This window comes from Ictidomys tridecemlineatus, chromosome 6 (assembly GCF_052094955.1).
Source record: "Ictidomys tridecemlineatus isolate mIctTri1 chromosome 6, mIctTri1.hap1, whole genome shotgun sequence".
Taxonomy (NCBI): Eukaryota; Metazoa; Chordata; class Mammalia; order Rodentia; family Sciuridae; genus Ictidomys; species Ictidomys tridecemlineatus.
The window spans coordinates 61,871,496-61,893,548 of record NC_135482.1 but is presented as its reverse complement, the minus strand read 5'-3'; the positions used below and the strand labels follow the sequence as shown (position 1 = coordinate 61,893,548).

Genomic DNA, 22,053 nt, shown 5'->3' with positions numbered 1-22,053 from the left:
CGTATTTATAAAGGATTTCGTAGAAGGTTACACCCCCTTGTTTTACTAGTAACCAAATGGCGTGAATTTCTAAACAAGTTTTTTGTTGTAATCTAATCTAATTCCCTTCTCTTAAAATTCAAACACCTGTCGCAGCTCAGAACTAAAGCGAGAAAGTGGAGAAGATCTGGCCTTCCCTATAGCGACGAAGAGGGCAATAACTGAGGAACTCAGCCCTGACTGGGAAAAAAGGGGTGACACGCGCCCCCAAGAGGCCTTCCTTCTCAAAGATGCAGTCCATGACGCCGGCTGGAGTCACGTGACGGGCCGCGGGGCGGGTAAACTACAACTCCCAGAACGCCGCGCGGCCCGTCGGCGTTAGGCGCTCTTGCTGATTGGCCGCTGGAGATATTTGAAAGGAGGGGCTGGCGCGGAAAGCGAAGATTATTTTAGAGATCCTTGTGGAGCACTGATCTGGAAGTGAGTCCTAGAAGGAGAGTTATTTTGGGTGCGGTAAGGTTTGGAGGGGCTCGTGAACGTGTGTTCGCGCCAAGTTGTATGGGTTTCCCAGCCCTTACTTTGGGGAGAGGCGCCGGCAGCTCTTCGAAAGTTTGGGACGTCCTGATGGGCGCCATAGAATTTGGTGGAGGCCTAAGGCGTCGAATGGCGGAGTAGTGAGGACGCGGATCGGCCTGAAGAAAGGGAGAGAGGAAGCCTGGCGTCCTGGCATCGTTTTTTCCGGAAAGGATTTTTTTTCTTTTACTACTGGGGATTAAGCCCAGGGCTTCGTGCATACTAGGCAAGCACCCTACACTGAGCTACACCACCAGCTCTTTTTATTTTGAGACAGGGTGTCACTAAATTGTGCAGGCTGGCCCTGAACTTGCAAATCTCCTGCCTCAGCTTCCCGAGTAGCTGGGATTACAGGGGTGTGCCACCAAGCCCAGCTTTCCGGCTAGGATTTCTTATGGAATCTTTGCCTAATATCTGCCACTGCCTTCAAGTCCTCTTTGTTAGCTCCATTCCAAATCTTTTCTGCCATTTCTAATCTGTTTTCTTTTCCGTAGCTTTCTGCACCATGAGGAACTTAAAAGGAGTCAACTTTGGGACTCTGCTAAGCAACCAGAAGAAGGCTGAGGAGTTGCTGCCTGACTTGAAGGTGGGGGTGTTGTCTAGCTCAGGACACACCTGGCTTCCCAAGCTCAGCTGTTTTGTGTTTTGCCTTATTTTGAAGAGATGGATAAGTAGAGGACCTTCTCTGGAGCAAACTCATTCTTAGTTCTTTTCCCTACTTCTTTCTCATCTTTCCTAGCCTCATGCATCTTTCTTTTCTCCTAGGAGTTCCTGTCCAAGCCACTAGCTGGTCTTCCTAGCAACCGATCTGATGCTGAGAAGAGACAGATTTGTGATGCCATCCTGAGGGCTTGCAACCAGCAGCTGACTGCCAAGCTACCTTGCTCTGGGCACCTGGAGAGCCTGCTGGAGCTGGCAAAGCTGGCCTGTGATGGCTACTTGATGTCCACCCCCCAACGTCCTCCCCTCTACCTGGAACGCATTCTCTTCATCTTACTGCGGAATGTTGCTTCTCAGAGAAGCCCAGAGGCTATGCTTCACCTTGCCCAGCCCCTCCATGCTTGCTTGGTGCAGTGCTCTCGACAAGCTGCACCCCAGGATTATGAGGCCGTAACTCGGGGCAGCTTTTCTCTGCTTTGGAAAGGAGCAGAATCACTGTTAGAGCGGCGAGCTGCATTCTCTGCTCGGCTGAAGGCCTTGAGCTTCTTAGTACTCTTGGAAGATGAAAGTACTCCCTGTGAGGTTCCTCACTTTGCCTCTCCAACAGCTTGTCGAGTGGTTGCTGCCCATCAGCTATTTGATGCTAGTGGGCATGGTCTAGATGAAGCAGATGCTGATTTTTTAGATGACATGCTCTCCAGACATGTGATTGGAGTCTTGGTCAATCAAGAAAGTGGCTCTCATGGCCCTCTTTCGCCCCAGAGGGCCCTCTGCCTTTTGGAGCTCACCTTGGAACACTGCCGTCGCCTCTGCTGGAGCCACCACCATGAAAAGGCCACTGGTGCAGTGGAGAAGGCTCATGAATACCTAAGGAATACCAATCTAGCCCCCAGCCTCCAGCTATGCCAGTTGGGTGTTGAACTGCTGCAAATTGGGGAGGAAGAATCTCAGGCAGTGGCCCCACTTCTGATAAAGGCATCAGCTGTCCTGAACCACAGTATGGGGATGCCATCACCTCCTCTCCGGGCATTGTATGACACCTGCCAGTTCTTCCTTTCAGGCCTGGAGCGAAGCATCAAGAAGCGCTATGGACTGGATGCTATTCTGAGCCTCTTTGATTTTCTTGGAGGGTATTGCTCTCTTATCCGGCAACTGTGGGTTGGGGTGAGTTAAGGACCTGGAGGTAGGGCGGGATGTGGATCTGTGAATTTAATACAAGTCTAGAGTCTGGCAAGATCTGGTTCCTCTTTGTTAAACTGCTCTCTGGATTATGCCTGGCATGCAGCCTAATCTATCCTAAGAGGTTTATGGCCCCTCCCAATGTCCTTCCTCCTCCCTGAGAGCTGTGTCAACTCTCTAGAACTCTGGGGAGTCTTCAGCTTGAAACTTACTTCATCTCTGCTCCTAAAACCCACCTTCCCCTTCTTTCCTTAGGTCCATGGGGACTGTACCAAGCAGCAGCAGTCTTTGCTTCAGATGCACTTTCAGGGTATTCACCTCTACACTGTGATGGTTTATGACTTTGCTCAAGGCTGTCAGGTACCATCTGGGAATGAAGGAATCTGAACAGGGGCTTATGGTCTTGGGTTGCTCTTCGAGAGAGCTCTGGGGTGGTGTTTTGGCTTTGAGTGTGGAGTGGGGTGAAAGTCACCTTGGACCTGGCATGACTCCTCTCACCTTCAAGCCCCTTCTTGTCACTTTAGGTAGCTGATTTGGCTGATCTGGCCCATCTAGTGGAGAGTTGCAAATCTACTGTTATCTGGATGCTGGAGGCCTTAGAAGGTCTGTCAGGCCGAGAGCTGACTGACTACCTGGCAATGACTGGTTAGTGCCCTGGGCCCAGATACAGGGTTCTTGGGAGGGTCATCACTCCTTAGGCAGATGAATAGTACTTGATGGATCATTCTGGCCACTGAGGGGGCTCTTTGTGTCTTAAGGAGGCAGTAAAAGAGGTGTTTATAAGGATCAGTTGCTTTTTATACTAGTGAGGAGCCTAAAGAACAGGCATTGATTTTTTTTTTTTTTTTTTCCTCCCCTCATTGACTTCGAAATTTGATTTGGTGTTTATTTTGGGAAAAATATGCTAAGGCTGAGACAGGAGGATTGCAAATTCAAAGCCAGCCTCTGCAACTTAGTAAGACCCTGTCTTAAAATTAAAAATAAAAATGACTGGGAATATTGCTCAGTGGTTAATCACTCCTGGGTTCCATCCCTGGTACCAAAAAAAAAGAAAAGTTTGTATGTGCCATGCAACTTTATGACCTTTGTATTTAAATTTTTAAGAACATTTCTAACTGTTGGTAGTGACTCACACCTGGAAACCCAGCAACTCTGGAGGCTAAGGCAGGAGATTGCAAGTTAAAGGCCAGCCTCAGCAATTTGGCAAAACTCCCATTTCAAAATTAAAAATAAAAATAAAAAGAGCTGGGGGTGTATTTCAGTGGTTGAGTGCCACTGGGTTTAATTCCCCTGTAGCAACAAACAAAAAATAAATAAATAAAAAGAATTGAAGATGTAGTCCAGTAGTAAAGTGCTCCTAGGTTTAATTCCCAGTAACAAAAATAATAATAATTGAATTATCAATACGTTAGACTGTAATAAAAAATATAGGAGGAGGGATAACTGGGTGCAATGGTACATGCCTGTGTCCCAGCTACTTGGAAAGCTGAAGCAGGAGGATTGTGAGTTCAAGACCAGCTCAGCAATATAACAAGGCTCTAAGTAACTTAGGGAGATCCTGTCTGAAAATTTTAAATAAATAAATAAATAAAAGGGCTGGGGATATAGCTCAGTGGTAAAGTACCCCTGAGTTCAATCCATAGTACCTGCTCCCCTCACCCCCAGAAAAATATCCCAGCTACTTGGGACAATGAAATAGAAGGCTCACAAGCTTAAGCCTACCTTGGGCAACTTAATGAGATCCTTTCTCAAAATATTTTTTAAAAGGGGCTAGAGATGTAGCTTAGTGGAAAAACACTTGTCTAGCATGCATGAGAATCTGAACTCAATCCCTAGTACTTCATTAAAAAAAAAAAAAGCGTGGTGTGGGGGAAGTAAAGCAGGATTAGAAAGGGATTTAGGAGTTCATGGGTGAGGGGGCAAGTTACCATCTGAAGTCAGAGATTCTGGGCAGGTCTCATACAAAGAGCCATGTGAGCAAAGACTTGGAAGAAGGAAGGGAGCTAGCCATGTTGATAGCTGGGAAAGAACATCTCTGCCAAAGGAAGCAGAGACAAGTCCCTGAGGCAGAAGGGGTGTATTTGAAGAATATCAAGGAAGTTTGTGTGGCTTTGGTGGAGTGAGAGAAGGAGAAGGTGAGAGACAGACCAGAATGTTTCCCCTTAAATGCTGATCTTGGAGCATGGAGTGAGACTGGCATGTGAGGAGAGATTGGACTTCTGTGGAAATGAGGACTCAGCCCTAGTAAAACAAGAATGAAAGGGTGTGGGTTCACTTAATTGGAATGGAGGGCAGAGGGTGACTTGGAGTAGGTTGGGGGCCTGCCCCTCTCTCATTCCCTAGTGATAGGGGTGCCTGTCTGATCTGGAAGCTGCAGTGCTGACACCAAGTTGAACTTCTCTTTACCTCTCCAGCAAGACAGGGCAGTGGGAATCATTCCTGTGGTTAACTTTTTTTCTCCTGCAGCCTCCTACACCAGTAACTTGGCCTATAGCTTCTATAGTCACAAGCTGTATGCTGAGGCCTGTGTTGTCTCTGAACCATTCTGTCAGCAGCTGGGTTTGGCAAAGCCAGGCACGTATCCTGAGGTGCCTCCTGAGAAGGTAAGAGGGAATAAGAAGGGCAGGAAGGGAGGTTATGTAGTAGGGGCTTGAGTAATGTCAAAGGGTGGGATGGGACCCTGCCTTGAAGTAGGGGGTTTAGGAGCTACATGTTTGTAGCATGGGGCAGTACTTCCCAAATCTCACTTGTTCCGTTACTTCATTTTTTTCTTTAGATTAATTGACTTTTTATATTTAGTCTTGTCTTAAGCTGGTGGTTCATAACCTGGCTGCATTATATCACCTCAGTGAATTTTTTTTTTTTCTTTTTGGTGATACTGAGGAGTGAACCCAAGAGTATTCTACTGCTGAGCTACATCCCCAGCCCTTTTTATTTTTTAAGACATGATCTTGCTAAGTTGCCAAGGTTTGTCCTCAAACTTGTGATCTCGTGCCTCAACCTCCCAAGTCACTAGGATTATGGGTGTGCACCAGTGTGCTCAACTCTGAGTGAACTTTAAAAATTTCTCATTCCTGCTGGGCAAGATGGTGTGTGCCTGTAATCCCAGTGACTCAGGAGGCTGAGGCAAGAGGATCATAAGTTTGAGGCCAGCCTTGGCAACTTAGGCCCAGTCTCAAAAAATAGGGGAGGGGCTAAAGATGTATCTCAGTGGTAGAGTACCCCTGGGTTCAATTTTCAATCTTAAAAAAAAATAAATAAATAAATCCTGCCCCAAGTTAATTGCATCAAAATTTCTAGCACTGGACCTTAGGCATCTATATATTTTAAAAGCTTTCTCCAAGATGTTTAAGTCTTAAACAAGAATACCTGTGAAATGGTAAGTTGGCTGGATAGGCAAGTGTGGTAAAGGACTTTGGGTTTCGTGTCAAGTGAGGCAATGAGTGTCTAAAGGATTTAAGTGGAGGCCCTACATTAGATTCTCATTTAAATTGCTTTGGCATCCCTGTGGCAAAACTGGGTAATCAGGCTGCTATTGCATCCTAGGCAGGAAAGGGTGGTTTGAGCTGAACCAGCTGTGCAAGGGATGAAAAGAAGCAGATGGGTATAAAAAGTTAAGGTTTAACCTGATAAGTGATTGGCTGGGAAGGAGAAAAGAGAAGGAAGAGCTAGGGTGGCCTTGCATTTCTGACTCAGCACAAGGCAGTTCCAGTTGCTGAGGGAGGATTACAGGAGGAAAAACAGGTCTTCAAGGATGTGGGTGATGACTATAGGGAAGGTTGGGATGGAAACCTATCAGTCTGAGATCACCAAGGTGTTTACTTCTCAGATATCTTCTGATGAAGGTGGGAGTGGAGCAGAAGGACCACCTGCCAATCCCCATCACGGGGTGCATGTGATTATAAACATATCCTCCCACTGCACACATTCACCTGTTCCTCCCTCCAGCTTGGTCTATCCCTGTCTCCTGTCAGTTGCATAGGTGCTTCCTGCTTCATGTAGAGAGTTTGAAGAAAATGGGCAAACAGGCCCAGGGCTGCAAGATGGTGACCTTATGGCTGGCAGCTTTGCAGTCCTACAGCCTAGAACACATGACTGAGCCAGTCACTTTCTGGGTTCGAGTCAAGATGGATGCTGCCAAGGCTGGAGACAAGGAACTACAACTAAAGTGAGTTGCTCCATGGATCGGGTGGCTTTTTGTACTCATGGTTGTGTCCCTTAATCCTTATATCTGAGAAAGATAGTGATTCCTTTATTAGTTATGCATTGAGTGCCTACTGTGTGTCAGCCACTATCTTACATACTTGGGGTATAGTGGTATATTTGTGGAGTTTATATTCTCCTTGCCGAAATATAAAAAGCAAGTATATTTCATATGTTTCATGAAGACAAACTGATTTGCTAAAAGAAGGAGCAACTTTTTTTTTTGTTTTCTATTGGGGGATTGAACCCAGGTGTGTTTAACCACTGGGCCACATCGCCAGCCCTTTATTCTTTTATTTTGAGGCAGGGTCTTGCTAAGTCACTGAGGTTGGCCTTGAACTTGCAATCTTTCTGCCTCAGCCTCCCAAATCTCTGGGATTAGAGGCATACTCTTCCATGCCTGGCAAGGGAACAACTGTAGATGAGCCTTTTTGAAGAAGTGATAAATGAGACCTGAGGATGTGGAGGAATCTACTATTTAAAGATTTCAGGCTGGGGTTGTAGCTCAGCGGTAGCGCACTCACCTAGCGCGTGAGAGGCCCTGGGTTCAATCTTCAGCACCACATAAAAATAAATAAATAAATAAATAAATAAATAAATAAAACAGAGGTATTGTGTACAACTAAAATAAATATATATATTTAAAAAAAAAGATCTCAGGCCGGGTACAGTAGTAGCATAAGTCTGTAATCCTAGTACCTCAGAAGACTGAGGCAGGAAGATCACACGTTTGAGACCAGCCTCAGCAACTTAGCAAGGTCCTTAGCAATTTAGCAAGACCCTTTCTCAAAATAAAAATAATAAATAAAAAGAGCTGGGAATGTGGCTCAGTGGTTAAGCACCCCTGGGTTCAATTACTGGTAACAAAAAAAAAAGAAAAAAGAAATCTCCGGGAAGAGAATTCCTTTTAGAGAAAGTAGTAAATACAAAGGCTCCAAGGTGAGAACAAGCTTGGGAACAGCTTGAGAAAGCCAGCATGTTGGAAGATTGTGGCATGGGGTATAGGGTAGGAACCATATGGAATGAGGTGGTCAAGGTGGGCAAAGGCAGAAACACATAGGGCTTTATAGGTCATGGGTAAAGATTTGGATGTGATTCTTAGTGGCAGCCCACTGCAGTATATTAAATAAAGAAGAAATGCTATTCGATTTAGAGTTTTAAAGCCACAAATAAGCTTAGAGAAGTCTAAGCCAAAACTGGGACTCCTTGCTATTGGTGCAGAGTTTTCATGCTTTCCAGAATCTTCTCTAGTGCTAAACCTGCCCTTTCTCAGGACTCTGCGAGACAGCCTAAATGGCTGGGACCCAGAGACCCTGGCCCTCCTGCTGAAGGAAGAGCTGCAGGCCTATAAGGCAGTACGGGCTGATACTGGACAGGAACGCTTCAATGTCATCTGTGACCTGCTGGAGCTGAGTCCTGAGGAGACACCGGCTGGGGCATGGGCACGAGCCACTCACCTGGTGGAACTGGCTCAGGTGCTATGTTACCATGACTTTGCCCAGCAGACTGACTGGTGAGAAGGAATAACTGGTGAAGCCACTCTTGCTCCTTGTCTTGGTCCTCTTATTCTCTTTAGGGTCCGTTTTCCTCTCTTTGTTGCTTAGTGTCCTCTCATTTTGTGGGCATGGACGCTCATTCAAATGATTCCAGTTATTGCTGTTGTAGAACAGGCCCTTTCCAGGGTGCTGTGATCAGTACTTATTGTGGGCTCAGCCTAAGTACATCTTCTTACAGCTCTGCCCTAGATGCTATCCAGGAAGCCCTGCAGCTCCTAGAGTCTGTGAAGCCCAAGGTGCATGCCAAAGATCAACTTCTGGATGATAAAGCACAGGCCTTGCTGTGGTTCTACATCTGTACCTTGGAGGCCAAAATGCGGGAAGTAAGTGAGGTTGAACAGAATTGTGTGTGGGAATCATTTGCCCTGGGCTCCCAGTAAGCTGGTACCAGCCCTGTTTTTACCTTGATCTACCCATCCAGGGTATTGAGCGGGATCGAAGAGCCCAGGCTCCCAGTAATCTGGAAGAATTTGAAGTCAATGACCTGAACTATGAAGATAAACTCCAGGAAAATCGTTTCCTGTACAGTAACATTGCCTTCAACCTGGCTGCAGATGCAGGTGAGGGCAGTAAACACAGTGTGGCATGGACATCTCCTTTGTGGTTTCTTTAAAGCAGAATAAGGACTTCCTAGTATGGGAGATGCTGGCCTTGTTGTGGGGAGGTGGGTGGTAAGGTAGGGAGGCAGAGGTTTAAGGGTAGAGAGAAATAAGGGCAGAGGATGTTATGAAGAAAGCCATATTCTCTGAGATGGCCCATGCACTGAAGGTGGTCACTTTCTTCCGAATTATAGCTCAGTCCAAATGCCTGGACCAAGCCCTGGCCTTGTGGAAGGAGTTGCTTACACAGGGGCAGGCCCCAGCTGTGCGATGTCTCCAGCAGACAGCAGCCTCACTGCAGATCTTAGTGGCCCTCTATCAGCTAGTGGCAAAGGTAATGAATGGGACAGGGCATTGGACAGGGCATTGATGGAAGTACTTGAAACAAGGGTAAGTCAGAAACTGAGCTTCTTGGGCCTGTGAGCCTGCTAAGAATCACTGCACATAAAAGAGCTTTGTTAACTAAGAGCTTTCAGCCATTTTTAGCACAGGGAAGGGTAACTCAGCCCTAAATTTGAATCTGGGCTCTACCACATATCTGTTAGGTGTGTTAACTTAGACAAGCAACTTAACCTATGTGAGTCTTAGTTTCCTGTGCTGTAACATTGGGTTTAGAAGTTGCTATGAAGATTGAATGAGTCAATGCATGTAAACATCTTGGTACGGGTGCCTGGCACATAATAAGCACTCAGTAAGTCCTGGCTATTGCTGGTGATTGGAACGTAGGCTTTAAATCAAAAGAAGTAGAGTGGTTTGCAGATCCCCAAGGATGATTGATGATTCTCTATTGTAGCCACATTCTATCCAGGCCCCAAAGTCAGATTGCTACCCAAGGTCCCAGTGGGTCAGGGAATGGAAGGTAGAAATGGAAGCTTGCATGGCAGCAGAGTCAACTTGCTATTTCTGGTTGTCCAGCCTCTGCAGGCTCTGGAGGCTCTCCTGCTTCTTCGGATTGTTTCTGAGAGACTAGAGGACCATACAAAGGCAGCTGGCTCCTCCTGCCACCTCGCCCAGCTCCTTCTGAGCCTCGGCTGTCCCAGCTATGCCCAGGTGAGTACCAGTCATTCCAAGTCTAGAGGCTATAGGTGACACATGGCTTTGCAAGCTCATCTTTTCCCTGAGAAGATAGGATACTGAAGGAGCAGCTTCTCCCCCTTGTACCCCATTGTTGGACTGCTGTAGACTGTGGAGTGTTGAGAGGTGACTATGGGGAGAAGCAGTTTTTTTACTTCTTAGTAAAAGGACTGATTGATCATAGGTCTTAACTATGGCTCCAGGAAGCTGCCCATCCTGCATTTCCCAAATTGTTTCCTTTGCCTTAGTTGGTGCTTCATCCATCCTGGTTAGCTGTCACAATGTCTCCTAGTTGGTCTTTCTTTCTGTTTTTTTTTTTTTAGAGAGAGAGAGAGAGAATTTTAATATTTATTTTTTAGTTTTTTCGGCGGACACAACATCGTTGTTTGTATGTGGTGCTGAGGATCGAACCCGGGCCACACGCATGCCAGGCGAGCACGCTACCACTTGAGCCACATCCCCAGCCCTCCTAGTTGGTCTTATTTTTTTTTTTTCTTATTTATTTATTTATTTATGGTGCTAGGGATGGAACCCAGGGCCTTGCACATGGCTAGGCAAGAGCTCTGCCATTGAGCTACATCCCTAGCCATTTCTCCTTTTGCAACTTGATCTTCTACCACTAGTAGGAATTGGTCTGATCTTATGTCTTTCTTGCTGAAAAGATTTTCATGGCTTTTCTGTTACCTAAAGAATACTATCCAGACTCTACTGCAGATCTTTTTTTTGGGAAAGGAGTATTGGCGATTGAACTTGGTGCTCTACCACCATGCTACTCCCACCCCTTATTTTTTTGAGACAGAATCTCACTAAGTTGTTGAGGTTGTTACTAAGTTAGCCTTGAACTTGTTATCCTATCTCAGCGTACCACACCCAGCTCTATTGTAGTTTTTTCTGTTCTAGTTCATGCTTTTTCTTCCACCTCCTCCCATGAATCTTTTGCCAATACTTACTGGTTACTTTATGTTTATTGTTTGTCCCTCTATCTTCAGTTATGTTGATTTCTCCACCTGAAATGCACCTCTTTCCTCAACCTTCCTTTTTTGATTCAGTGAACTTCAACTTTTTTTTAAATAACGTTGTAGATCAGTTGTCACCTTCTTCATAAAGCTTTTTTTTTAAGTACTAGGAATTGAACCTGGGTTGCTTTATCACTGAACTATATCTCCCACCTTTTTTGTACTTTATATTGAAACAGGATTTCCCAAACTTGCTGAGGCTGGTCACAAACTTAGAATCCTCTTGCCTTAGCCCCCAACTAGTAACTAAGATTACAGATAAAGCATTTTATACATCTATTTCTTAAAGGACAGAATCAATCATTTTCCTAGGTCTTCCTGCCATTGAATAGCACTCATGGCATTTTTTCAAGATTATATACATATGCCTGTTTCCTCACTCCTTTTTAGCTATTATATGACGAGAAAAGTTATTAAGAAGATTCTGTACATTTTTTCCATCTAATAGGAGGAAACATAAACTTGTATTTATTTGCTTCTTTCCTTTAAAAAGAATTTTCTAGCATGGTAATCAACTGTTAGATGAAAATTTCAATGAGCAAACAATTTTTAAGAAGACTGTAACAGGGTTGTGGTTGTGACTCAGAGGCAGAGCACTCACCACGTGCGGGGCCCTGGGTTCAATCCTCAGCACCACATAAAAATGAATAAATAAAATAAAGGTATTGTATCCAACTACAACTAAAAAACAAATTTAAAAGAAAGAAGACTATAACATGTGAAATAATGTAATATTCAATTGGCTTTGTAAACAAGCATTTTCTTGTGAATACTTTACTTCACTTTAGTTTGAAGAACCTAGCTTCTTCAAAGAACCTAGTTTCCTCACTAGCATGTTCACATACCCTCTGACTGTTTCTTTAGGTGTACCTGGAAGAGGTGGAATCAAATCTGAAGCATCTTGATCAGACCACTGACACATACATGTTCCTTTCCCTCACCTGTGATCTACTTCAAAGTCACCTCTACTGGACTCACCAGAAGGTATTTTTTTTTTTTTTCTAGTGGTGGGTATCAAAACCAGGGCCTTGCACATGCTAGGCAAGCAGTCTACTCCTAAACAACACCCCCAGCCCCATATCTCACTTTCTTAAAAGCCCCAGAGGTCCTGAGTATTACAAGGATTTTAGGATTTTCAGGATATTTGGGTTCTGAGATTTCCCTGGAGCTAGGCAATATGCTGCTGACCTGGAGAAGCAGTAGAAGTTTCCTAGCCTTGCCCTTGTTTGTCTTTTCTAGTTAAAATATTATCTTTTTCATTGGTTTGCAGTTTTTAGAGTGATCAGGGGGATTAGAAACTGGGAAAAGAGTGGTCCTGGGAAGGTACCAAAGCCCTATACTAGAAAGCCAATGGAATCCAAAACACCTGAGTTTTCTCCCAAACTAGCTGTGTGTTTGTCAAGTCTTGTACCCTCTCAGGCTTTAGTTGTTTTTTTTTGTTGTTGTTGTTGTTTCTGGTATGTGTGTGTGGGAGGGGGGTACCTGGGATTGAACTCAGGGACACTACCACTGATCCACATCCCCAGCCCTGTTTTGTTTTTTTATTTAGAGACAGGATCTCATTGAATTGCTTAGCACCTTGCTGTTGCTGAGGCCTAGTTTTTCTTTACCTTTTTTTTTTTTTTTTTTTTGTGATGCTTGGGATTGAACCCAGGACCTTGTGCATGCAATGCAAGCACTCTACCAACTGAGCTATATCCCCAGCCTCTATTTTCTTTTTTTTCCATTTTTAAATTGAGAGGATTGGCTTGGCATGGTGGCACAGTCATATAATCCCAGCAACTTGGGGAGGCTAAGACAGAAGGATTGCAAGTTCAAGGCCAGCTTTAGCAACTTAGCAAGACCCTCTCTCAGAATAAAAAATGAAAAGGACTATGGGCTGGGGCTGGGGCTCAGTGGTAGCACACTTGCTTGGCAAGTGTGAGGCACTGGGTTAGATTCTCAGCACCACATATAAATAAATAAAATAAATGTCTGTCAACAACTAAAAAAGAAAGAAAAGGACTAGGGATGTAACTTAGTGGTAGAGTGTCCCAGGTTCAATCTCTAGTACCAAAGTGGGGTGGGAGGGAAGCAGGAAATTGGGCCACATGACCTGCAAAGGGATCCCAAGCTCCAAAATCCATATCTGACTGCTCTCCTTTGGCCCACTCAGGTGGATGAGGGCGTCTCTCTATTGCTGTCTGTCCTTCGGAATCCTGCCCTCCAGAAGTCATCCAAGGCTTGGTACTTGCTGCGCGTCCAAGCCCTGCAACTGCTGGCTCTCTACCTTAGCCTCTCATCGAACAGCCTCTCAGATGCCCTGCGGGAGCAGCTCTGGGCACAAGGTGAAATAGTAGAGCAGATGGCCCTTCTTGGATAGGCATAGTTTGTCTATTGTCAGCTTTTTTACCTTGGATCTACACAGAATAGACCTGGAATAGCAAATGAGTTTTGCTTCACCTGATGCCTCTTATTTATTAAGTAGGGACTATTTGGAATACTAAACTAGAGAGAATTCTGTGATCCCATGGGATCTTAGAGGGAAAGAATTCTATGATTAACTAGCTCTGTCTTCCTTGGGTGAAGAAGGAAAAGAGCAGTAGCATGCTTTGCTATCTTACTGGTTGAATGTGGCAGAGTGCTGGACACAATACTTTCCTCCGTTTTCCACCCTACCCACCACAGGCTGGCAGACACCTGAGACAGCACTCATAGACTCACATAAGCTCCTTCGAAGCATCATCATCCTGCTTCTGGGTAGTGATGTACTCTCTATTCAAAAAACACCCGTGGAGACATCGTTTCTGGACTATGGTGAGTGAGGAAGAGAGCAGGGCCCTGTGGAAATAGATGGGCCAGACAGGGGCTGGCAGCTTTGTCTCCTTAGGATCCAGATTGTGGCTGAGTGTTAAGGTCTTGACTCTTCCTTTACTACAGGTGAAAATCTGGTACAAAAATGGCAGGTTCTTACAGAGGTGCTGAGCTGCTCGGAGAAACTGGTCTGTCGCCTGGGCCACCTAGAGAGTGTGAGCGAAGCCAAGGCCTTTTGTTTGGAGGCTCTGAAACTTACAACAAAGCTGCAGCTGCCTCGCCAGTGAGTGGGGGGCCTAAGAAGATGCAAATTCTGCCCCTTAGTGCCATGCATTCCTGACCATGAATTCCCAAACTACTCTAAAAATTACATGATACATTTAGAGGAGTTAGTGAAAGAAGGCATTCCATGGCTAAGTGGGAAATGCTGAGTTAATCATAGCTGGATGTTTTATTCCCTACAGGACTCTGCATCTCATTTAGGATGCTAATATGCCTTGTAAATCTCCAAAGGAAGTCTAATATGTTGCCTTCCCTAAGTTTAGTTGCCTATGGTATTTTTTTTTTTTTTTTTTTTTTTTTTTTTTTTTTAGGAATACAGTTGAGAAATTCTGTCCTAATGCACAAGGATGAGTTGGGATGATATAGAAATATAGAGGGGTTTTCCCCAGGGAGTGTAGAAGTCAGCTTTAGGGAGTGTAGAAGGCCTCCTAGAGGCAGGGAAAGACAATGATGCTCTGCTTTGGAAAGGAGCAAGATTCCAGGAAACTAAGGCTTCCAGTCATGGGTTCTATCTCCTCTCCCAACAAGGTGTGCCCTGTTTCTGGTGCTGAAGGGTGAGCTGGAGCTGGCCCGCAGTGACATCGACCTCTGTCAGTCTGACCTGCAGCAGGTTCTGTTCCTGCTTGAGTCTTGCACAGGTGAGCAGTTATGTGGTCTGCCTGTAGATGGTAGGTAGCACACAAGCTATAACATGTCACCATGTAAAAAGGTTTAGTTCCCCCCAACATCTTTTTTTTTTTTTGTACTGGGAATTGAACCCAGGGGTGCTTTACCACTGAGCTAAGTCCCCAGCCCTTTTTTAAACAGGGTCTTGTTAAGTTGTTGAAGGTCTTATTAAAGTGCTGAGGCTGGCTTTGAACCTGTGATCCTCCTGCCACAGCCTCCTGAGTCACTGGGATTACAAGCATGTGCTATTGCACCTGGCTTTTTCCCCTAGTTTTGTAATTCTTCTGTTCTCTCCCTAGAGTTTGGGGTGGCCCAGCATCCAGACTCTGTGAAGAAGGTCCACCTGCAGAAGGGGAAACAACAGGCCCAGGTCCCACATCCCCCACAGCTCCCGGAGGAGGAACCCTTCCTCAAAGGCCCTGCTCTGGAGCTTGTGGCCACTGTGACTAAGGAGCCTGGCCCCAATGTACCTTCTACAAATTCCTCCCCAGTCCTGAAAACCAAGCCCCAGCCCAGCCCTGGCTTCCTGTCCCACTCACCCACCTGTGATTGTTCACTGTGTGCCAGCCCTGTCCTCTCTGTGGTCTGTCTGCGCTGGGTGTTGGTCACAGCCAGGCTGAAGCTGGCCATGGGCCATCAGGCCCAGGGTCTGGATCTGCTGCAATTTGTGCTGAAGGGTTGCCCTGCAGCTGCCAAGCGTCTCAATCAAGCTCTCCAAGCTTTCCTGAGTCACAAAGTTCCCCCTACTTCCATCCCAAGCCTCATGGATGAGATCTTGGCTCAGACATACACACAGCTGGCACTAGAGGGCTTGAGCCAGCCATCAAACAAGAGCCTGAGGAAGGTCGTAGAGTTGGGACTGAAGTTCATGACAGCGCGAATACACCATTTGGAGCCTTGGAAAGCAAATCTGCTCTTGATTCAGGCCCTTTCAAACCTGGGTAGCCCCAGCTGCTGCACTACTCAACTTTTTGCAAGCTCTTGGGGATGGCAGCCACCATTAATAAAAAGTCCTCCAGGCCCAGAGCCCTCAAAGACTCGGAGCCAAAAGTGTTCAGGACGAGGGCGCCAGAAGATATCCTGTGCTCCCCTTTCCCTCCATAATACCTCTCAGAAAGGTCTGGAAGGTGGAGGACCACCCTGTACACCTAAGCCTGCAGGCCATGTCAGGGCAGCTGGCCCTCGTGTTCCTGTTCCCTTCACTGTATTTGAAGAAGTCTGCCCTACAAAGAAGCCTGAGGTTCCCCAGGCACCCAGGGTACATCACAGGGTCCAGACACGCCTCAAGGTGAAGTGGGACTGTGATTAGGTGGTTTTTTGGGGGGAGCAGTCCTGGAAGTGAGTTTTGCAAAGCAGTGTTCCTATAGAATAGCTCCCCAGGGCCTAGGGAGCTCCCTTCCATTTTTCATTATGCTTCCTTCCCTTTCTCATCCTTCCTCCTCGTCTTCTGTCCGCCCAGTTCCACCTTGGACCCTAGAAGTCATTGCCTGGATTAGGAGAAGCAGGTGTAATATGGGAAGTCTTCCAAAGGCCTGGGTGATGGTGCCTCCTGGCATTCCACAGTGCCACCTGCTGTTAAAAGTTGTTATTGAAAGCCCCTTGGCCTTTCTTCCTTTCCCTGATCCAGGTAAACTTCAGTGATGACAGTGACTTGGAAGACCCTGTTTCAACTGAAGCAAGGCTTGTGGAGGAACCTAAAAGACGAGGCACTGCTTCCCGGGGCCGAGGCCGGGCTAGGAAGGGCCCAAGCTTGAAGACAGATGCAGTGGTTGCCTCAAATAGTGTTCCTGGAAACCCTGGTCTGAACAGTAGGAGTCGGAGGGCCAAGAAGATGGCATCAAGACATTGTGAAGAACAGGATCCCCAGATGGCCCTTTATGACCAGGCCAGGCAAGGTCCTGAGGTCATGAGGGCCATCCCTGAGGAGGATCTGGATGACAATAGGATGGAAATGAGCTTTGAGACTCTTAGAGGCTCAGATGGGGAAGACTCAGCCCCAGGTAAGATGGCAAGGCATGAGAGGTAGAGGGTGTGTGGGATTTTTGTTTTTGTTTTGGGCAGGGGGAGATGTCCCTGGGGCCAAAGCAGTCTAGGAAGAAAAATTATTTTGTTGGCTCTCGGGCAAGACTGTAGCTCCAGGGAACAAAGAGGATGACAGGAGAAGGGACTCCATAAAAAAGGCATGCTCTCTTCCCAGGTGGGAAGGCACCAGCTCCTGGCTCTGATGCAGCCGTAGGAGAATGTGAGGTGTTGAGACGAGATTCTAACAAGGAGGAGTTGCCCATGCCAGGCCCAAAGAAAGGGAACAACAGGGACTTCAGTCCTTGGCCCCAGCTCCCCCCAGAACCTGTAGCCATTGGTGAGTATATCAACCATTGAAGTTTGGTTATTTGGAGAGAGCTGAGCTTCTTGGTCCTTTGTTCCCTATGTCTTTCTATTCTGTCTCGTTTTGGCTTTGGATCCCCCCTGCACCCAGTTGAATCTCACCATTCTGTGTAGTAACTTGGTTGAATCTCACCATTCTGTGTAGTAACTTAACCTCTCTGAACATCTATTTCCTTCCCCGTCCAATGGGTCATAGGGAGGACTGAATGAGTTGATGCCTGCTAATTGCATAGCACCCCACTTGGAACATCACCCTTCATGAATGATAGCTGCTCTTTTTTTTTTTCCAGTTGTAGATGAATGCAACATCTTTATTTTATTTATTTATTCTTTTGCGCGGTGCTAAGGATTAAACCCATTGCCTCACTCATACTAGACAAGCGCTCCACCACCGAGTCCCAGCCCTCCACCACCGAGTCCCAGCCCCAGCCCGATAGCTGCTTTTTTCCATGTGGGAGATTATGTAGGAACTCCTTCTTGGAAGTTTTCTTTCTCTTTCTGAAATAGGGAATTCATCTTTAATAAGAGTATCAACCTTCCTCTAGGTCTTTCAACCTTGGATTCCATTTGTGACTCACTGAGTGTTGCTTTCCGTGGGGTCAGTCACTGCCCTCCTAGTGGACTCTATGCCCACCTCTGCCGCTTTCTAGCCTTGTGCCTGGGCCACCGGGATCCTTATGCTACCGCTTTCCTTGTTGCGGAGTCTGTCTCCATCACCTGTCGCCACCAGATGCTCACCCACCTTCATAGACAGCTCAGGTGAGTGCTCACCATCACTGAGGCTCATGCTGGGCAAACTGCAGAGAGGGCTGAGACTTTGAAGGAGAGGAGCTCACTCCAACTTGTGTTGTCTGCAGCAAGGCCCAGAAGCACCGTGGATCACTCGAACTGGCAGACCAGCTGCAGGGGCTGAGCCTCCAGGAAAAACCTGGAGATGTCCCCCTGGCCAGCATCCAGCGTCTCTTTTCCTTCAGGACTTCAGAATCTCGCCAATTCCTCAAGCCTGAGAAGGAGAGTTTCCAGGAGCTCCTGGGTCTGATCCCCAGTGGTACGGTGGTAGGGGAGCTGTTCTGTCCTCTTCCGTATCTTACTGAGTTGGGTGGAGGAGTTTAAAGCATTGGTCAGTTTATATAGATTTGCATTCCTTATGTCATACCTTTCATCTGTTAGCCATTTGTTTCTGTTATCAAACAAACATCCCCTGAATCAGGAAGTCTTGTTTTTAACTTCAACTTTGGTTTACCAGAAAATTCAGTGTCATTTTTCAGATCTGAGTTCAATTGTCTGCGGTCTTCCTATACTTACATAAAACACCCAGGCAGGTGATTTGAGTGCTTTACTCTGTGTAGGAACTTTGTTGTGGGGGACACAAAGAAGCACAAATTCCCTGTCCCTAGGGAAATGTTAGGGCAGGAAAAAGTACCTGAACATCCAGTAATCAGGAAAGACTTCTTGGAATTGTCTTGAGAGATGGATAGGTGTATTGCATGCAGAAGATAGGGACAGGAATTCTCATAACCATTGACATGATTTTGAGTGTGTCCTGTGTGTCAGGGGTGACTGTCTGTGTGTTGGCTCTGGCTACCCTCCTGCCTGGAACCGTCGGTAACACCCTCCTGTTGACCCGACTGGAAAAGGACAATTCCCCAGTCACTGTGCAGATCCCCACTGCCCAGAGCAAGGTAGGGTTCCCTGTGGCCTCTGATCAAGCCATTCATATCTTGTGGTTGGGGGATAGAGAAATGGTGATCCCTAGGTGACCCAAGATCTTGCAACCCCATCACCCACAGTTCCCACTGAGTTTGGCCCTGAGAGAGTTTGATGCCATCCAGAAGGACCAGAAAGAGAATAGCAGCTGTACTGACAAGCGAGCATGGTGGACAGGGCGGCTTGCACTGGACCGCAGGATGGAGGTGTGTACTGGGAGGAGGGCACTCAGGCCTGCCTCAGAAATGACCCAAGGGTTGCCAGTACCTTCCCTGGCAGAGGTCCCGGGTCAATGCTGAGCTACTTCAAGTTCTTTCTGAAAGTGTAGGCCTCAATAAAAATTATCACTTGGGGAGGGTTTTAAATAATAAGAATTCCAGACTTGAAGGGGATATGACAATTGAGTGTTTAAAGATACACAGAAGAAAAAAAAAACGCTTCCTGGCTTTAGCTTTCATTGCCCACCTGTTCATATCTGTCATATTGTTGTAGTGATCTATAAGGATCTAGACTTTTAACCTTTTATGACTGGTAGGAAGGTAAGTAAGACAAATAAACATATTAGAAAACCCCTTTCCTCAAGTCCAGAATGTCGATGCCTATGGGGAAAGAAATCCAACTTCTTCTCTAACTGAAGTCTCTATCACACTCCTAGGATCTCATCACTTCCCTAGAGAAGCACGTGTTGGGTTGCTGGAGGGGGCTGCTGCTGCCATCCAGTGAGGAGCCTGGCCCTGCCCAGGAGGCCTCCCGCCTACAAGAGTTGCTGCAGGAATGTGGCTGGAAATATCCTGACCCCAATCTGCTGAAAGTGAGTTCAGGAAGCAGAGAGGGAAGCCATTGTACTTGGTTCTTTCACCCCAACCCCAGTGAGTGAAGACGGATGGCAGCTAAGGCACCCATTAACTGCTGCTCCCCTACAGGTTGTTCTCAGTGGTGCCAGTATCCTCACTGCCCAGGACATTCAGGCCCTCGCCTTCGGGCTGTGCCCCACTCAGCCAGAGCGAGCCCAGAAGCTCCTGAGTGAGGTAGTAGGGCGATTACAGGGCCAGATGGCACCAAGCAATAGGCACCTTGTCTTGGTGCTAGACAAGGTAAGGAGTAGGACAGAGGGGTGGTGTCTAGTGGGTAATGGTTATCAGCTAACCCCAGGCTCCTGCTTATACCTGGCTCAGGACAGTAACCTCAGAGTGCTTTTTATCCAGGACCTGCAGAAGCTGCCATGGGAAAGCATGCCCAGCCTCCGTGTACTGCCTGTAACCCGGCTGCCCTCCTTCCGCTTCCTGCTCAGCTACTCCATCATCAAAGAGGTGGGGTTTGGAGGATAGGGGTCTGGGGACAATTGGCAGAAAGAGCAAAGAGTCTTAGGAATAGATCAAACAGGAAGAAGGGCTTACAGTTTACTGGAGGTCAGGTCTTCTGCTGAAACCAGGGTCCTAATCACCAGTATCTCTTCCTTAGGGTGGGGCTTCGGCAGTGCTGAGCCAAGGGGTGGATCCGCGAAGTACCTTCTATGTCCTGAACCCTCACAATAACCTGTCAAGCACAGAGGAGCAATTTCGAGCCAATTTTAGCAGGTCAGGGGGGTGAAGGCAAAGGGCGTATGGGGAATGGTAGAAATTAAATACAGGGACAAAGTGCCTTTTCTCTAGAATTGGAGGTTGTGGCCAACCTTCTGTCTACTGTTTCCCTGTTTGCCACATGACCCCTGCTGTATAGTTCCTATTCTTACTCCTACTTTTTCCTTGCAGGGAAGCTGGCTGGAGAGGGGTGGTCGGGGAAGTACCAAGCCCTGAACAAGTGCAAGCAGCCCTGACAGAGCATGACTTATATATGTGAGTGCTTAGGGCATGGAGGTGGAGAGGGGCAGTCCCAAGAATGGTATCACCATGGGTTGCTTTGTTACTTTAGAGCCTCTGGAACCATAGGCAGAAGCCTGTAGGTCAATACTTACCTCACTTCCTTTCTGCCGTAGCTATGCAGGGCATGGGGCTGGTGCCCGCTTCCTTGATGGGCAGGCCGTCCTGCGGCTGAACTGCCGGGCAGTGGCTCTGCTATTTGGCTGCAGCAGTGCAGCCTTGGCTGTCCATGGAAACCTGGAGGGAGCTGGCATTGTGCTCAAGTACATCATGTCTGGCTGGTGAGGCTCCAGGGGTGAAACGTGTCCCAAGTCATTAAGACTCCTGCCCCCCACCCAGGTTCTTTCCCACTGAATCCCTCTGCTTTTATGCCCCACCTGCCTACCAACCTATTTCCCTGGCATGTCTTAGCCCTCTTCTATCCTTCTAGAATGATGGGCCAAGGAGCTCTTCATTGGCACAATCTCTTTCTCTGCACCCATCACCATCAATCATACTTCCAAGTATATTCTGTTATAGAACCTTTACTTTGTATTCTTCTTTTCCCAGCCCATTATATCTAGGTAATCTCTGGGATGTGACTGACCGAGACATTGACCGCTACACAGAGGCTCTGCTACAGGGCTGGCTTAGAGCAGGCCCAGGAGCCCCTCTTCTCTACTACATCAACCAGGCCCGCCAGGCTCCCCGACTCAAGTATCTTATTGGGGCTGCACCTGTAACCTATGGCTTACCTGTCTTTCTGCGGTAACACCTTGGTAGAAGCCATGTGATTGTTTTACCAATCTTAAATTTAACGCTTAGTGATTTTCCCCAGGATTTTATATAAAATATTTCCTTTTAATTTAATAAAGATATATAATTTAAACCCCATTTTGTGTAGTGTGTCTGAGAACCATCTAAAGACAAGACAGCTTCTTCCCTTCCACTGTGTGGTAGGTACCATAACTAGACAAAAATAGCTTGCAGGAGTTCAGGGGTTTTGTTTTTTGTGGTACTGAGCATTAAACCCAGTGCCTTGGGCATGATGGGCAAGCACTCTACCGCTGAGCTATATTCCCTACCCCTTTTTAATTTTTATTTTGGGACAGGGTTTTGCTAAATTGCCTGAGCTTGGCTTGAATTTGTGATCCTCTGGCCTCACCTTTCTAAGCAGCTGGGATAGTGAGTGTGCAATGCAGCACTGACTTTTAAGAGTTCAAGTTTGAGAGCTTTGGAGGGAAAAAAAAAAAAGAAAAAACAAAGCCATAGGACAAAGCTGGGCCTGGCTGGGCCTCAGCTGGAGGAGAGAGCAATGAAAATACTGCAAGTGCATTTTGGAAGGACAGTGATGGGCCCATTGAGAGGCTCAATGTTTCAGTTGCTCTGCCTTCCTCCTACATGATGTTAGGGGCGGTTCCTCTCTTTTCCCTATAGCTGCTACACTTATCAGTACCAGTACTTTAGTAACAGATTCTGTGGGGTTCTACTACTTATGTGGCTTTTGTCTCCCATCTAAACTATTAAATTCCTGGAAAATACA

The 22,053-nt window shown here is 46.7% G+C and overlaps 1 protein-coding gene across 1 annotated transcript; it reads left to right on the top strand.

Annotated features, from left to right (window-relative positions):
* The first annotated feature begins 7 nt into the window (after positions 1 to 7).
* Espl1 (extra spindle pole bodies like 1, separase) lies at positions 8 to 21,404 on the top strand. The gene is made up of 31 exons (XM_005325025.4): positions 8 to 459; positions 1,047 to 1,138; positions 1,318 to 2,376; positions 2,647 to 2,751; positions 2,916 to 3,036; positions 4,858 to 4,994; positions 6,366 to 6,559; positions 7,868 to 8,107; positions 8,329 to 8,473; positions 8,572 to 8,710; positions 8,944 to 9,083; positions 9,665 to 9,799; positions 11,704 to 11,823; positions 12,995 to 13,166; positions 13,507 to 13,635; positions 13,759 to 13,915; positions 14,443 to 14,552; positions 14,880 to 15,868; positions 16,208 to 16,580; positions 16,778 to 16,939; positions 17,511 to 17,724; positions 17,823 to 18,013; positions 18,520 to 18,647; positions 18,756 to 18,878; positions 19,328 to 19,483; positions 19,596 to 19,766; positions 19,878 to 19,982; positions 20,134 to 20,249; positions 20,424 to 20,507; positions 20,648 to 20,812; positions 21,081 to 21,404. Exons 2-31 carry the CDS (start codon positions 1,058 to 1,060, stop codon positions 21,280 to 21,282), a joined length of 6,363 nt encoding a protein of 2,120 aa, XP_005325082.2. The 5' UTR covers positions 8 to 459; positions 1,047 to 1,057; the 3' UTR covers positions 21,283 to 21,404.
* The last annotated feature ends 649 nt before the right edge of the window (positions 21,405 to 22,053 follow it).

Excerpts from the sequence above, each read along its gene's own strand:
- Espl1 (XM_005325025.4), top strand. The coding sequence starts at position 1,058 with ATGAGGAACTTAAAAGGAGTCAACTTTGGGACTCTGCTAAGCAACCAG. Across the intron at positions 4,995-6,365 it reads CTGAGGTGCCTCCTGAGAAG|TTGCATAGGTGCTTCCTGCT; the intron begins GTAAGAGGGAAT and ends GTCTCCTGTCAG. Across the intron at positions 13,916-14,442 it reads AAGCTGCAGCTGCCTCGCCA|GTGTGCCCTGTTTCTGGTGC; the intron begins GTGAGTGGGGGG and ends TCTCCCAACAAG.